Source organism: Salvelinus alpinus, chromosome 26, assembly GCF_045679555.1.
Source record: "Salvelinus alpinus chromosome 26, SLU_Salpinus.1, whole genome shotgun sequence".
NCBI classification, from domain to species: domain Eukaryota; kingdom Metazoa; phylum Chordata; class Actinopteri; order Salmoniformes; family Salmonidae; genus Salvelinus; species Salvelinus alpinus.
The window spans coordinates 18,250,119-18,265,405 of record NC_092111.1 but is presented as its reverse complement, the minus strand read 5'-3'; the positions used below and the strand labels follow the sequence as shown (position 1 = coordinate 18,265,405).

At 40.4% G+C, this 15,287-nt stretch overlaps 1 protein-coding gene across 2 annotated transcripts in view; it reads right to left on the bottom strand.

Moving 5' to 3' along the window:
• The window catches only part of LOC139554879 (KH domain-containing, RNA-binding, signal transduction-associated protein 3-like), a 160,265-nt gene extending 150,004 nt beyond the window's left edge, over nt 1-10,261 (bottom strand). For both annotated transcript variants that reach the window (XM_071368112.1, XM_071368114.1), the window contains exon 1: nt 9,766-10,261. In XM_071368112.1, the coding sequence (XP_071224213.1) occupies nt 9,766-9,856 (91 nt within the window). In that variant the 5' untranslated portion in view covers nt 9,857-10,261. The remainder of the gene's footprint in view (nt 1-9,765) is intronic.
• Nucleotides 10,262-15,287: the final 5,026 nt, after the last annotated feature.

Genomic DNA, 15,287 nt, shown 5'->3' with positions numbered 1-15,287 from the left:
GAGCTGGGGACAAAATTCTTGGGGGAGGAGAGGAGCTGGGGCCAAAAGGCTTGGGGGAGGAGAGGAGCTGGGGCCAAAAGGCTTGGGGGAGGAGAGGAGCTGGGGCCAGGAGGCTTGGGGGAGGAGAGGAGCTGGGGCCAAAAGGCTTGGGGGAGGAGAGGAGCTGGGGCCAAAAGGCTTGGGGGAGGAGCTGGGGCCAGGAGGCCGTGTACAGCTCTGAGTCTGACCTGCAGTTGGATGTCTGTGCTGGTAGCTGGTGCTGCTGGTTGAGTTGAAGACCTCACCACTCTCTGACCACACGCTGGGCTTAAGACTAGAACCATACATTTTTTACATCTGCAAAAAAATACCTACGTCCTGCACCTTCCCTGACTTTTCATAAAACGTTGTATTTTACTCATTTGTCAGAATTTAAAAATCTCAAACAGAAAAGTATTTTGAGCCTTTTTTTCTCTCTCCTATTCCCAACTTTACCCGCCAAGACAGGTGCTAATGCGTCTCTCTCTCCTCACTGAATGAATGACAAAAGGACTCTATTACTAATCAAATGTATTGTAAGGGAAACGGAAACATGCTAGGTGTTGCAGTAGGCCTTTAGAAAAATGCTAAACATATCCTTGACTCTATCCAATGAAGCAAACGATGCCAGCCCACTGAATGAATGACAAATGGATGGAATGGGCGATATTTGTGCAAGTTACTTCTCAATCAAATTTAAATGAGGTCTAACTGAATGATGAGGGTGAAGAGGTTGATTAAATTTAGAACAACACAAGTGTAATGATGAGTTTGTGTTATGCCTGCTTATCTGCATTGGCGCTCTAATCGAATGTATTTTAAGGGAAACGAAAACATGCTATTTGTTGCAGTAGGCCTTTAGAATAATGCAAAACATATCCTTGACTCTATCCAAGTTAATGAGCAGGAAACAAACGATGCCAGTAAGCCTGTGCAGCCGGCTCATCGAAACTACACCTAAACTATACCGAAACGAATTTCACACATAATAAGATGTGTAGCCCATAGCCAATATTACATTGATAATATCTGATGACTGACAGTATTAGACCTGTACACGGTACATGAAGAGATGTGCGCATTTTGTAATTTACAGGTGCAGGGAAAGGACCATCTTCAGAGTCACGTGCAGTTAAAATATTGTGGTTTCTATATAGTATCAGAAAGAGCATATTCTGCAGTTTCTATGATACTGACGTTTGTCAAATAACTCACAAATCAAGAGGTGCAGCTCTACTTCCAAATGTCTTTATTAATTACTATTACTAATTGATTATGTAAATAAAGGTGATCAAATGGATTACACTGTAATGTTTTTATTGTAAAGGGAATGAAAATAAGCTATAGGCCTATGTTTTTTCTAGGACTTTGTATAATTATACTAAACATATCCTTTACTCTATCTAAACTACTTTTGTTGTTATTCATTTTTATTGAAATATTTCCAATAATATTTCTTCATGCAATTAATCCTTTATATTTGTTTATGCACTATTTATCAAGAAATGGTGCTTATGTTTACTGCACCTTGCAGGTTGATGTGCATTTGATGCATAGGGGCGGAAGGGTAGCCTAGTGGTTAGATTGTTAGACTAGTACCCGAAAGGTTGCAAGTTCAAATCCCCGAGCTGACGAGGTACAAATCTGTTGTTCTGCCCTTGAACAGGCAGTTAACCCACTGTTCCTAGGCCGTCATTGTAAATAAGAATTTGTTCTTAACTGACTTGCCTAGTTAAATAAAGGTTACATATAAACATATGCTAAAGGCAATGTTCTCTAGCAGGTACTTTTATAGGCTGAAAGGCCAAATTATCTCAGTACAGCTCTGGGGTTCTCTCTAAATAAGCACCGGTACATTATTTAAGACAGCAATGAGAGGCTATAGAGCACTTGTGGATAGCAGCTAGGGGGAAGGGACCAATCAGGAACATGGAAAAGTTTTTTTTTTTTTTAAGCACAATTGATCGTATTTTAAACTATCATGCTTTGTATTGTCCATGGGGTTTTGTCCAAGGGTGTCCTGGTAGGCCGGCTATCATTACCCATATCAGCGTGCTACGCCTGGGCCTGATTTGCTATCAGGAAGATATTAGGTTCCTCTTTATTAAAATGAGTTTTGTTTTGACTGTTTATATTGACTCTGAAGCCAGCTAATTAATTGATTGAATTAATCTTAGTTAATCTTCCATTGAACGCAGTGATGAGATGCAGAGAGGTGCTTCCTCTGTGTCACTGCTGACAACGAAAAACGTAAAGCATTAAACACTTCCTACTCATTTTAGCAAAAAAAAATTATGCAAAGCACCTTTTCCAAGCCACTGGGTTTTAATGAAAGGCATGCAATGAAATTTCACATCATAACGTAAATAACCCGGATGATGTGGATGTTGAGAAATAAATAAGTTGAGCCACCCTTGCCTCTAGGAAACAATACACAAAAGTAATAATTTGACCAAATATTTAGGGAAGGTCCCCATTTCATGGAGTCTGTGAAGGAAGAAACTTAAATGGAAAAAGTGGTAAGCAAGTTAGGTCCAAAAAACTGATTTTCAATCAAGTAAAATTAATGTATTGTGTTCGAGGTTTCATGAATTTTATACTGCATCTAAACAAAGTAAATATTTTTTAAGATTGTTCTATACATCAGTTGGGGTTTATATAAACTACAATATGAGATGTTAAACCTAGCATGAAAGTGAATCATTGTAGCTGTGTGGGCTAATATAGTCAAAATGTTTGGCATGGGGTAAGTTGAGAAAATGTCATTATTTTCTTCCCAGACATGATGCAAGGTATTATCACTGGGATATGAGGTGACAATACGGCCTGGCCTACATTAAAAGTATTTTCAGAAGTACAAATTGTTTTTTAGGGGTTAAGCCTGTGCTAAAAGATGCTTAAAATGATTCACTTCTTATGGCTGGGGGCAGTATTGAGTAGCTTGGATGAATAAGGTGCCCAGGGGTGCCCAGAGTAAACTGCCTGCTACTCAGTCCCAGAAGCTAAGATATGCATATCTGGATAGGTATATTTGGATAGAAAACACTCGGAAGCTTCTAAAACTGTTTGAATGATGTCTGTGAGTATAACAGAACTCATATGGCGGGCAAAAACCTGAGAAAAAATCCAACCAGGAAGTAGGAAATCTGAGGTTTGTAGGTTTTCAACTCTTGGCCTATCGAATACACAGTGGGATATTGGTCATATTGCACTTCCTAAGGTTTCCAATAGATGTCAACAGTCTTCAGAACCTTGTTTGATGCTTCTACTGTGAAGTGGGGGCTCATAAGGGCTGTTTGAGCCAGGTGTCTGGCAGAGTGCCATGAGCTCGTGACGCACATTCACGTGAGAGCGAGCTCTGTTCCATTGCATTTCTACAGACAAATGAATTCTCCGGTTGGAACATTATTGAAGATTTATGTTAAAAACATCCTAAAGATTGATTCTATACATCGTTTGACATGTTTCTACGGAATGTAACGGAACTTTGACTTTTCGTCTGTTCCTAGTGAACGTGCGTCATGAATTTTGATTTGTGAACTGAACGCGCTAACAAAAGGAGGTATTTGGACATAAATGATTAACTTTATCGAACAAATCAAACATTTATTGTGGAACTGGGATTCCTGGGAGTGCATTCTGATGAAGAGCATCAAAGGTAAGTGAATATTTATAATGCTATTTCTGGCTTCTGTTGACTACACAACATGGCGGATATCTTTATGGTTGTTTTGGGCTCTGAGCGCCGTACTCAGATTATTGCATGGTTTGCTTTTTTGGTAAAGTTTTTTTGAAATCTGACAGCGGTTGCATTAAGGAGAAGTTTATCTAAAGTTCCATGTATAATACTTGCATTTTCATCAACATTTATGATGAGTATTTCTGTACATTGATGTGGCTCTCTGCAAAATCACTGGATGTTTTTGGAACTACTGAACATAACGTGCCAATGTATACTAAGATTATTTGATATAAATATGAACTTTATCGAACAAAACATACATGTATTGTGTAACATGAAGTCCTATGAGTGTCCTGCACTTTCACTGGCTGTTGTCATATCAATCCCGTTAACGGGATCTCAGCCATAAGAAGTTTTAAAAGACTAAAAGCGATTGATTGTGTTGAAATGTGTTTGGGAAATAAAGACAGAAATTGTTTTAAAAAGGTAGTGGTAATATTTAATTCAGAACATAAAGATGTAGGTGGCTTAACTTTTATTTTATTTAACTAGGCAAGTCAGTTAAGAACAAATCCATATTTACAACGACGGCCTACCCTGGCCAAACCCTAACCTGAACGACACTGGGCCAATTGTGCGCCGCCCTATGGGACTCCCAATCACCGCCGGTTTTGATACAGCCTGTAACTTAACCTGTCCCGTGGCTCAACTTACCCCAGTAAATTGGCACAGTAAATTGTGCCAAGAGAACACTTTTTTAGGACAAGCTAGGTTTTCAATACTGTAATGTTTACATGAATTCTGAATATTTCCAGGGATACACAACACCCTGAAATAAATGTACATAATGTATCTTTGATAGAAATAATATTAGATTTCCCTTTACGGAGTGATGCTGAATGTACAAAATGGCTCAACTTACCCCACATAATTATATGAATACAATTGAGAAAGAAAGAGTGAATTGATTTTTCTGACTACAACTTTTGACTACAGCAATCATGTTTCCCACCAAGTAAGCCAGAATATTGCTTTAATTTGCTTCTCATCTCATCTCAGTGACATAACGGATTCCTCTACAGTGATAACTGGGTTGTTTATCCTTATGATGGAATATTACATTATATAATATAAAATGGTATCTAGACAATTGTCACGTTGGCATGAAGGATTGGGAGACAGACTCAGGAATGCGTAATATGGGTTTTTTACTTCACCCAAATTACGGCATGCCGTGTACAGGCACGGGGACGAAGACCAAACAAACACGTAACAAAAACACAGGGTTGAAACCCAAACAAAAGAGAGTGGAGTACCTCTAATAAACACACACGCATATAATGATTAACACACGGGACGAGACCCGTAATCATCTGCGCAATCCACAAGGGCACAAAATCCCAAAACACACAGCACAGGTACTCACACGACCAACGGACATAGTAACAATAATCGACAGGACAATGGAAACCAAGGGCACACTTATACAAATACTAATCACTGGGAATAGGGGCCAGGTGTGCGTAATGAAATCTCCAGAGGGATCCGTGACAACATTCATTCGTTGCTTCTGCATTTTATCCACAAACTAGCGAACCTGGATTTGTCAGAACACATCCTAAATGGCACCCTATTCTTTATATAGTGCACTACTTTCTAATAGGGCCCGTTGGACTTTGGACAGAATTAGTGCACTATGTAGGGAATACAGTGTCATTAGGGACGTAGGGAATAAGGTGCCATTAGGGACGCACTGTTGAATTACTGCATCACCACCTCATTACCAGTGACATAACGGGTGTTCCATGCGTCACACATTAACAATGAGATCAATGCCGCCGTGTAAACGAATAAGTCCTATAAATGACATGCCATTAGGTTTTATCACCAAGCGTGGCTGTCTCAGTCTGTGTTAGGCCTACATCTCACCCTCCTGTAGAGTCTTCTGGGACAGCACTCAGCAACACCTCAGTCCTCTGAGCCACAGCACACACACACACACACAGCACCACTCAACACCTTACACACTGCAACCCTGCACTACAAGGCTGAATTTAAAGCGGTTGCTGGGTCTCTCTATCACTCTCTCTTTCTCTCTCTCTCACTCTCTCTCTCTAGCTCTCTCACTTCACCTGTGAGTTCAAAAGCATAACAGTATATCTGTAGGTCAGATCCCAGAGTAAGTGGACCCCCTTCTGTCCTGTATCTGTCTCCCTGTGTAGCCGACTAGCTCAGCGTGCTGGCCTGCCACCGATGTTTATCACTATCAACCACCGTTTCCCAAGCAACACAACAGTATCTCAGGCTTTGATGCTCTGCCAAGGCCTATTTCTGCTCACTGCTGGGTGTGCGTTCCTATGATGCGTCCAAAATAGCACCATTGGTCAAAAGGAGTGCACTACTGTATATAGGGAATAGGGTGGGTGCTTTTTTGGATGCCGCACTAGTCTACAGTGCACACAGACACAGTACAATCTAAGACCATCTAATGCTATGCTGAATAGCTTCTCTTTCTGCTGATGCTAGAGGGATATATTCCTAGAAGAAAAGGTGCTATATAGAACCAAAAAGGGTTCTAATGGCTGTCCCCATAGGAGAACACTTTGAAGAACCCCTTTTGTTTCCAGGTAGAACCCTTTTGGTTCTAGGTAGAACCCTTTTGGGTTCCATTTAGAACTCTTCCACAGAGGGTTCTACATGGCACCCAAAAGAGTTCTACCTGGAACCAAAAAGGGTTTTACATGGAACCAAAAAGGGTTCTACATGGAACCAAAAATGGTTCCCCTATGTAGACAGACGCAGGACCCTTTTGGAACCCTGTATACTGTATGTATGAACCAACTGCTACAGGAGATCTTCTGAAAGAAGTTCTGTAATGGACTCCACCACACACCTGCTCATATCTTTGTTCAGAAGTGCTAGGATCATTTTACTCTGGGTTCCTTCCATTGTGGCCTAATCTGTTCTACCAAGCGGAGCTCTTTAATGTAATACAAACACTGTGCTGGGTTCCTACAGCGGAACAGACAATTATAAGATAAGGTATCATATAGAACTAGTGGAAGAGCTGTTCTGCTCATGTGCAGAACCAGGGTTGGCTCCACAGAGATGGGCAGAAGGTCCTGGAATACTTGGAGTGAGCAGCATGTTTTACATGTAATAAAACGGGTAGGCGGGTAGGCCTATATATCTGCGTTGAAGTGGATATAGCAGGTATTTTCTTTTTTTTTTAACCTTAAAATATTGGATGCTGTTTCTATAGTTTAAAACAAGAAAGCCCTCTAAGCTAAACACAATCTTTTCAACAATGTTGCATTCTATGTGAGGTTATCACAGCCGAAAGCAGTCCTTTTGAATTCCTTTAAATTATTTTCTTCTTGTAGTTAAATTAACACTTCAATGTATCTAATTAGATACCAGACAAGATATTTACATCAATTCATGTCAGCAGTGAAGTCAATACTAAACAGGCCTAGCTGGAGCTGTGGCTGTATAAGTATTTTATGAATTGTTTTCCAGCAGAGGTGCTTATCTATTAGATCTAATTTTTATTAAAACATATGTAACATACACCGGATAGGTGCAGTGAAAGGTGTTGTTTTACAGTGTCAATCAGAGTAGTACAGCAACCCTACAGCAAAGTAGGGTTAAGTGCCTTGCTCAAAGACACATCATCAGATTTTTCACCTTGACGGCTCGGATATTCTAACCTGGCCCAACTCTCTAACCGCTAGGCTACTCGCCGCCCTAAAGTATACCTACAGTATGGTACAGGTATCTAAACTCCCGTCTTCAAGTACAGCCATCCCCCCCACCATCTTCCCTAGCAAGTGTATCTCTCCAGACATTGAGTTATCTAGTATGCAGCCACTCACTGTCTGTCTCTGTGTGTGCTTACTCTCGGTAGATCTGCTCATGTCCCCTGCCAATTGCATAATCAAGTCGGGAGCTGGTGGGGAAGATGCCAGAAGAAGTGTTATATTAGAGAAGTGCTTAAAGTAGCGCTCTGTTCAATTGCATCATGTGCCATCTGTTTCGTAAGAGGGAGATAACAGTATTTACATTTTGGAGTTTGTGGCAAACTGTTACTGACTGTTACTGACTGTTAAGGACAGTTACTGGCTCCTACTGACCAACTCATGGCAGCTCTGAGCCTTGTTTGGTTGATGAAATGCGACACCTTATTCCCTATATAGTGCACTACTTTTGACCAATATATTGCACTATAATAGTTCAAAACAAATGTACTGGAGGGGATAGAGTGGCATTTTGGGACACGACCCTAGAACATCACAAGTTTAAGTCAATCTGAAATGAATCTGTTAAAATGATAGGATCCAAGAGTTGATATATTACAGTGGAAATGCTTGTGAAATATTAAAAATCATACTCCTCCAACTCCATTGAAAGCGTTGGCTCGTTCATTTCTACGACTTATGTGAACCCTCAGCGACACTCTGTCGAAGAAACAGGTGCTACGTTAAACCACATGTATATTTCCTTCAAATCACATTTACCTCTCATGGCGAGCTAGGAAATCTGTGCTGGAGAAAAAGGCCTAACAAATTTTACGAATTGAAACCAGCTGATAAGGAGAAAGTGCTGAGTAAAATATGCTCTTATCTCCGTGATTCAGCTCTATGTGAGAGAGCTGACAGAAACACATTCATAACGGCCCTTCTGTCCCGGTATTTTAACCGAACTCAATGCTTTCAGCTATTCTTTCCAGTATTGCCTAACTCAATACTTTTAGCTATAGGCTATTTCACTTTCTTAAAACTGAACAATCTATCCATAACGGGTACAACATGCGACTGGGTACAGAGTGGGCTCCGCAATGCCACACAACTGTGTTAGCCCACTGAGCTAAAGCCTAGGCATTAGCTCAGGGAATCAACGCAAGTCACCAGGTCTCAGGCACGGTTACTTTTCATGGAGCATGGTATACAGCTGAATACTACTCTATAGGAATATTATATCCAGTAGTCTATGTGTTTGTCTCTTGTGTGTCAGGTACAGGTACAGTTCAACAACTGTGGATGTACATTTTACATCAGTAGCTGCATACATGTAATGAAGTCAACACAGTCGTTACAATTAGGTGGCCAGGAGCCTAGTATACAAACCATACGTTTTCTTTCAAAGCTTAGCGAGGTATAGCCATTTTGCAAATATGATTTTATTTCCTGAAATCCAGGCAGACAGCACTAGAGACTAAGCTCATTTACGAGTGCTATTTCAAGGATGTATTAGGATGCTATTCCAGTGCTCTTCCCGCCAGAATGGATCCAAGGGAGTGCATCTGGAAGTATTTGCAAAATTCTGACAGCTTCAAAGCAAACGGTATGCTCGGCGCGCAGACGTCTCAGCAATGGATTAATTAAACAGTCTTCAATTCAAATCGCTGTGGAACACGCGCTTCCATCTGCTCAATTGCATTAGAATCAAGTCAAGTTCTTCAAAGGGGAAAACAAATCCAACGTATAATGAGAATGTGTTGATTCCACTGTTAACATCATCATTTACACATGTCTCAGTGCTGGATGACTGAGCTACTTGGAGACGCTCCTACATCGTTATCAGTTCATCATAGTAGTTGTATGCAAACATAGAGACATGTAGTGTTACCAAATACTGTAGGCCTACATTGTATAAAAAAAGAGTGGTGTTTTACAATTATGATTGAACGTGTATGTATGTACAGGCTAACAGAAAGGCATGGCATTGTATAGCGTAGTCGCTGTCTGTATCATTCAACTTATCGGATGTATTGCAGACAGTTATTCATATGTTCAACTAATCAACAAGCCCTTAGTAGAATCAAGTGTGCTGGTTCTGGAATACATGAAATAGCCCGTGTGCGGAGCTGGTCTGTATCATGGTCCATTTGGGACAGCACCTAATGAAAACGTTAAACATGTCTTTAAAGTGTAATAGTATGTCAAAGTGGCACCAACATAACCCAACCAACATAGGAACCAACATAACTCAAACAGTATTGGTTAGTGCTCCAAGCTATACCGTAGAAACGTCCCATAATAAATTGGGATGTTTTCTGGTCTTACCTTGATCTAGTAATCGTAGAGAGTGATGAAACGTGGGGTCCAGTTTGTCCTTCTCCGCCATCAGCTCCGGTAAGTACTTTTCGGTATCCATCTCGTCCCGTGCCTTTGGTCCACGCCGTCCACAAAATGATTCAGAAGCGATACAATTCAAAAACCTCGCCTTATTCCCAACAACTGCCGTCACCGAAACTATCAGCGGTAAATTCTTTAAAAAAAGAAAAGGAATGCGGCAATGTCATTTGCAGTCACTATAACAACATCGCAGAAGTACTTCAAAGCTGTAACATCGACCAAAAACTGTCTGTGCGCGGGTGTCTCTGGTAGGAATTCCGTTATCCCATCGGTGTACTAGCCTATATGTTCACCGTCACCGTGCAGACCCCTCACATGCAACACCGCCGAACTAGAGGCTCTCTGCGTTCTGTAAACAAGATCTTTGAAGCTCCCCCGGAACGTCTCCAGTAGCAACGAGGGCTCATTCCAGCTCCTCTACTATTGGTTGCCGATCAGTGTTCAACCCAATGGAATGTAGTCGTTAAGGGGCGGGAGCTCGAGAGAGAGCGAGCGGAACAGTTGGAACTGTCCTTGGTGCTGATTCCGCGGCGCAAGGCTATGGGTTGTTAGATGTGACACGAGCCAGCAACGAGCTGAATTACATGAACATTAACAACAGTCTTTCTCATCAGATTGTTCAATTGTACAATACAAATGTGCCAAAACCCAATAGCAAATCAAAATGCACATACAGTGCGTTCGGAAGGTATACAGACCCCTTGACTTTTTCCACATTTTGTTATGTTACAGCCTTATTCTAAAATGTATGAAATAAAAACAAATCCTCATCAATCTACACACAATACCCCATAATGACAAAGCGAAAACAATTTGTTAGAAATTTGTTCAAATTTTTTAATAAATAAAAAATAAATGTTTATTAAAAAAATACCATATTTATATAAGTATTCTGACCCTTTGCTCTGAAACTCGAAATTGAGGTCAGGTGCATCCTGTTTCCACTGATAATACTTGAGCTGTTTCTACAACTTGATTGGAGTCCACCTGTGATAAATTCAATAGATTGGATACGATTTGGAAAGGCACACACCTGTCTATATAATGTCCCACAGTTGACAGTGCACGTCAGAGCAAAACCCAAGCCATGAGGTTGAAGTAATTGTCCTTAGAACTCCGAGACAGGATTGTGTAGAGGCACAGATCTGGAGAAGGGCACCAAAACATTTCTGCAGCATTGAAGGTCCCCAAGAACACAGTGGCCTTCATCGTTCTTAAATGGAAGAAGTTTGGAAACACCTTTGGAAACACCAAGACTCTTCCTAGAGTTGGCCACCCGGCCAAATTGAGCAATCGGGGGAGAAGGGCCTTGGTCAGGGAGGTGACCAAGAACCCGATGGTCACTCCGACAGAGCTACAGACTTCCTCTGTGGAGATGGGAGAACCAGAAGGACAACCATCTCCACAGCCAGCTTGGAGTTTGCCAAAAGGCACCTAAAGACTCTCTGATGAAACCAAGATTGAACTATTTGGCCTGAATGCCAAGCGTCATGTCTGGAGGAAACCTGGCACCATCCCTACGGTGAAGCATGGTGGTGGCAGCATCATGCTGTGGGGATGTTTTTCAGCGGCAGGGACTGGGAGACTAGTCAGGATCGAGGGAAAGATGAACGGAGCAAAGTACAGAGAGATCCTTCATAAAAACCTGCTCCAGAGCACTCAAGACCTGACTGGGGTGAAGGTTAATCTTCCAACAGGACAACGACCCTTTTAAAAATATATTTTTTTATTTCACCTTTATTTAACCAGGTAGACTAGTTGAGAACAAATTCTCATTTGCAACTGCGACCTGGCCAAGATAAGCATAGCAATTCGACACATACAACAACACAGAGTTACACATGGAATAAACAAAACATACAGTCAATAATACAGTAGAAAAATAAGTCTATATACCATGTGAGCAAATGAGGTAAGATAAGGGAGGTAAAGGCAAAAAAAAGGCCATGGTGGCGAGATAAATACAATATAGCAAGTAAAACACTGGAATGGTAGATTTGCTGTGGAAGAATGTGCAAAGTAGAGATAGAAATAATGGGGTGCAAAGGAGCAAAATAAATAAATACAGTAGGGGAAGAGGTAGTTGTTTGGGCTAAATTCTAGATGGGCTATGTACAGGTGCAGTAATCTGTGAGCTGCTCTGACAGCTGGTGCTTAAAGCTAGTGAGGGAGATAAGTGTTTCCAGCTTCAGAGATTTTTGCAGTTTGTTCCAGACCCTAAGCACACAGCCAAAACAATGCAGGAGTGTCTTCAGGACAAGTCTTTGAATGTCCTTGAGTGGCCCAGCCAGAGCCCAGACTTGAACGTCTCTGGAGAGACCTGAAAATATCTGAGCAGCGACGCACATAATTTTTTTAAATAAATGTGCAAACATTTCTACAAACCTGTTTTTGATTTGTCATTATGGGGTATTGTGTGTAGATTGATGAGAAACATAATGAGAAAAATAATAAATAATTTAATCAATTTTAGAATAGGACTAATGTAACAAATTGTGGAAAAAGTCAAGGGGTCTGATTTTTTTCTGAATGCACTGTATATACCAATACTTTATATCAGTGTCCAATGTATTTTTGGGTGTAAATGTGTTATGCTACATACTGTAGTTTCAACAGAACCGATTCTAGAAATGAGACATAGGAGAGTGCATTTAAGTTCACTTTGAGAGTTGAAAGTTATACAATGTTGGGGAAATAAGAATTACTAAAAAGGTTAATTTGCAGCCTGGTCCCATAGACTAGATTTAACATACTAATGTAAATCCGGGACACTCAAATTAGTATGCTATGTTATGTTTGGTATGGTTGTAGAAGACAGATGGTTATTTTTCTATCGACCCAAAGGATGTGAGTTCAAATCTCATCACAGACAACTTTAGCATTTTAGCTAATTAGCGACTTTTCAACTACTAGCAACTACTTAGCATGTCAGCTATCCCTTCCCCTATCCCTAAGCCTTTTAGCTAAACCCTTTAACTTAACCCTTTAACTTAACTCCTAAACTTAACCCTAACCCCTAGCCTAGCTAAAGTTAGCCAGCTAGCTAACGTTAGCCACTTAGCCACTTAGCTGGAATTCTGAGCATATCTTATGTCTAGCAACCCAAAGGATGCAAGTTTATTGCCTTACCTCCCTTATCTTACCTCATTTGCACACACTGTACAGTATATAGACTTTTCTATTGTGTTATTGACTGTATGTTTGTTTATTCCATGTGTAACTGTGTTGTTGTTTGTGTCGCACTGCTTTGCTTTATCTTGGCCAGGTCGCAGTTGTAAATGAGAACTTGTTCTCAACTGGCCTACCTGGTTAAATAAAGGTGAAATAAAAATAATAAAAAAATTAAAAAGTTCAAACCTCATCAGGGACAACTTTGCATTTTAGCTAAATAGCAACTTTTCATCTACTTAGCATCTTAGCTAACCCATCCCTAACCCTAACCCCTTTAGCTAACACCTCCCCGAACCCTAACCCCTTTAGCTAACCCTTTCCCTTTCCCTAACCCTAACCCTAACCTTAACCCTTTAACCTAACTCCTTAACTCCTAGAATTTGTAAGATATCATACGTTTTGCTCATTCGTAAAATATAGTACGTTTTGCAAATTCGTAACATATTATACGTTTCGCCAATTCATACATAAATTATAATATGAATTGTAATTCATAACATATCTTACAAAATGGGTGATGGACATGCACAAATGTATACATACCATACGAAACGTAACATTTCATACTAACTGGAGTGGCTTGGATTTAGTTACAGAATAATATGAAACGATCTGAGACCAGGTTGTCATATGTCACATTCAAGCTGTGGGCTCTTTAAAAAACAGCTCTTAACTGCTGGTCTTAACGAATTTGTTTAGCGTTTAGTCCTGACAGCAGATTCGGTCATCCACTTACACATTCTCCCGACTGTCAAAATAATGTGAGCTATCATCTCTAATGGCTGACTATGGCTTGACGGGTAGCCGACGATGTCAACTGTTCTGTATGTCTCGGATCTCTGTTGCAACATGTGGTCCATTTCAGTGGAGGCTGCTGAAGGGAGAAGGGCTCATAATAATGGCTGGAACGTAGTGAATGGAATGGCATCAAACACATGGAAACCATTCCACTAATTCCGCATCAACCATTACTACGAACCCGTCCTCCCCAATTAAGGTGCCACCAACCTCCTGTGGTAGATTTATTTACCATGGTTTAAAATGACGAACACGACTTTAACAGAGGAGAGGATGACTGCCATGCCTTTTAGCCATGAAGAGATTATAACACAATGCATCTCTTCTGTAGGGTGTTTCAATCTGATTTGAATCAGAGAAGATTGAACCACAACTACTTGAAACTAAATGGGCTTTTCTTCTCTGATTACCTTTAGGAATGGATTGTTTTGATACAAGACTCCACAGGTTTCTTTCACTTAAGACAACCATTCAATAGATCAGAGGAAGTCCATTCACCTTACTACATAGGTCACGCTGACCCTTTTAGAATGTAAGTGCATTTATTATGCCATTCATTGCATTTTCTCTACAAACAACCAAACACAAACAACCAAAAATGTATCAACATGATCTATATTTTATTCAACTAGGCCTATGTGTTTTCTCTGTTCTGCTCAATGTGTATTGCCCATATCACTACAGTTGTGTTGATAATGCAGGATCAGATTTAGGCCTGGATTGAATCAGACATTTCATCACAGAATTAGTTCAAGTATCGCGCGAGTCAGTGCATAGAAATGTATGGAAAGTCTCGTGAATATTTGCTCATATCACAGAAACCCTCATCTATTGACTGATTGTATAAAATGAGGTACGAGTTTGACTTGAACACACATGGAACCCACAGCAGCATATCAGCCCAGAAGCTGAGAAGTGTTTTTACAGAACGGATAGTGTACATAATTTACACTATGAAGGGATAAACAGGTGCTTTTAACTCAAGTAAAATCATTATTTCAGTGGGAGATGTGGTCAAAATAGAGGCTCCTGTCGATATGTGTGGAGGATGCAGAGGTATGCCCCAGGTGGGCGTTATACAGCACGTAGGATGATAAGAACAGATTATATAATGAAGATTACCAAAGGTTGAGAGAAGTATCTCTCCTCCTTCTCAATAACTAGGCTGAGATGCGACCCAGAAGCTATGAGCAGGGCTGGTTCAATGATTTTATATTTGTCCTCAACAAACTCTGAAGTGAGCCTTTGTTTATTTACTCTGAAAGAACTGCTCGGGCGGTATATCATAGGTTTAAATACAGTAGTTATGGGTAACAGCATGCTTAACATATTCTAATGTAGTATTCTGCAGTCAGTGCTATGTTCAGCTAACTGCACATCCTGACAATGATCCACATAGAACAGGAAAGTATTTTTAAATATCATACTTTGTTGGTATTTCATTTATATTTAATCAAGCTGATGCAAACGCTGGAGACAGT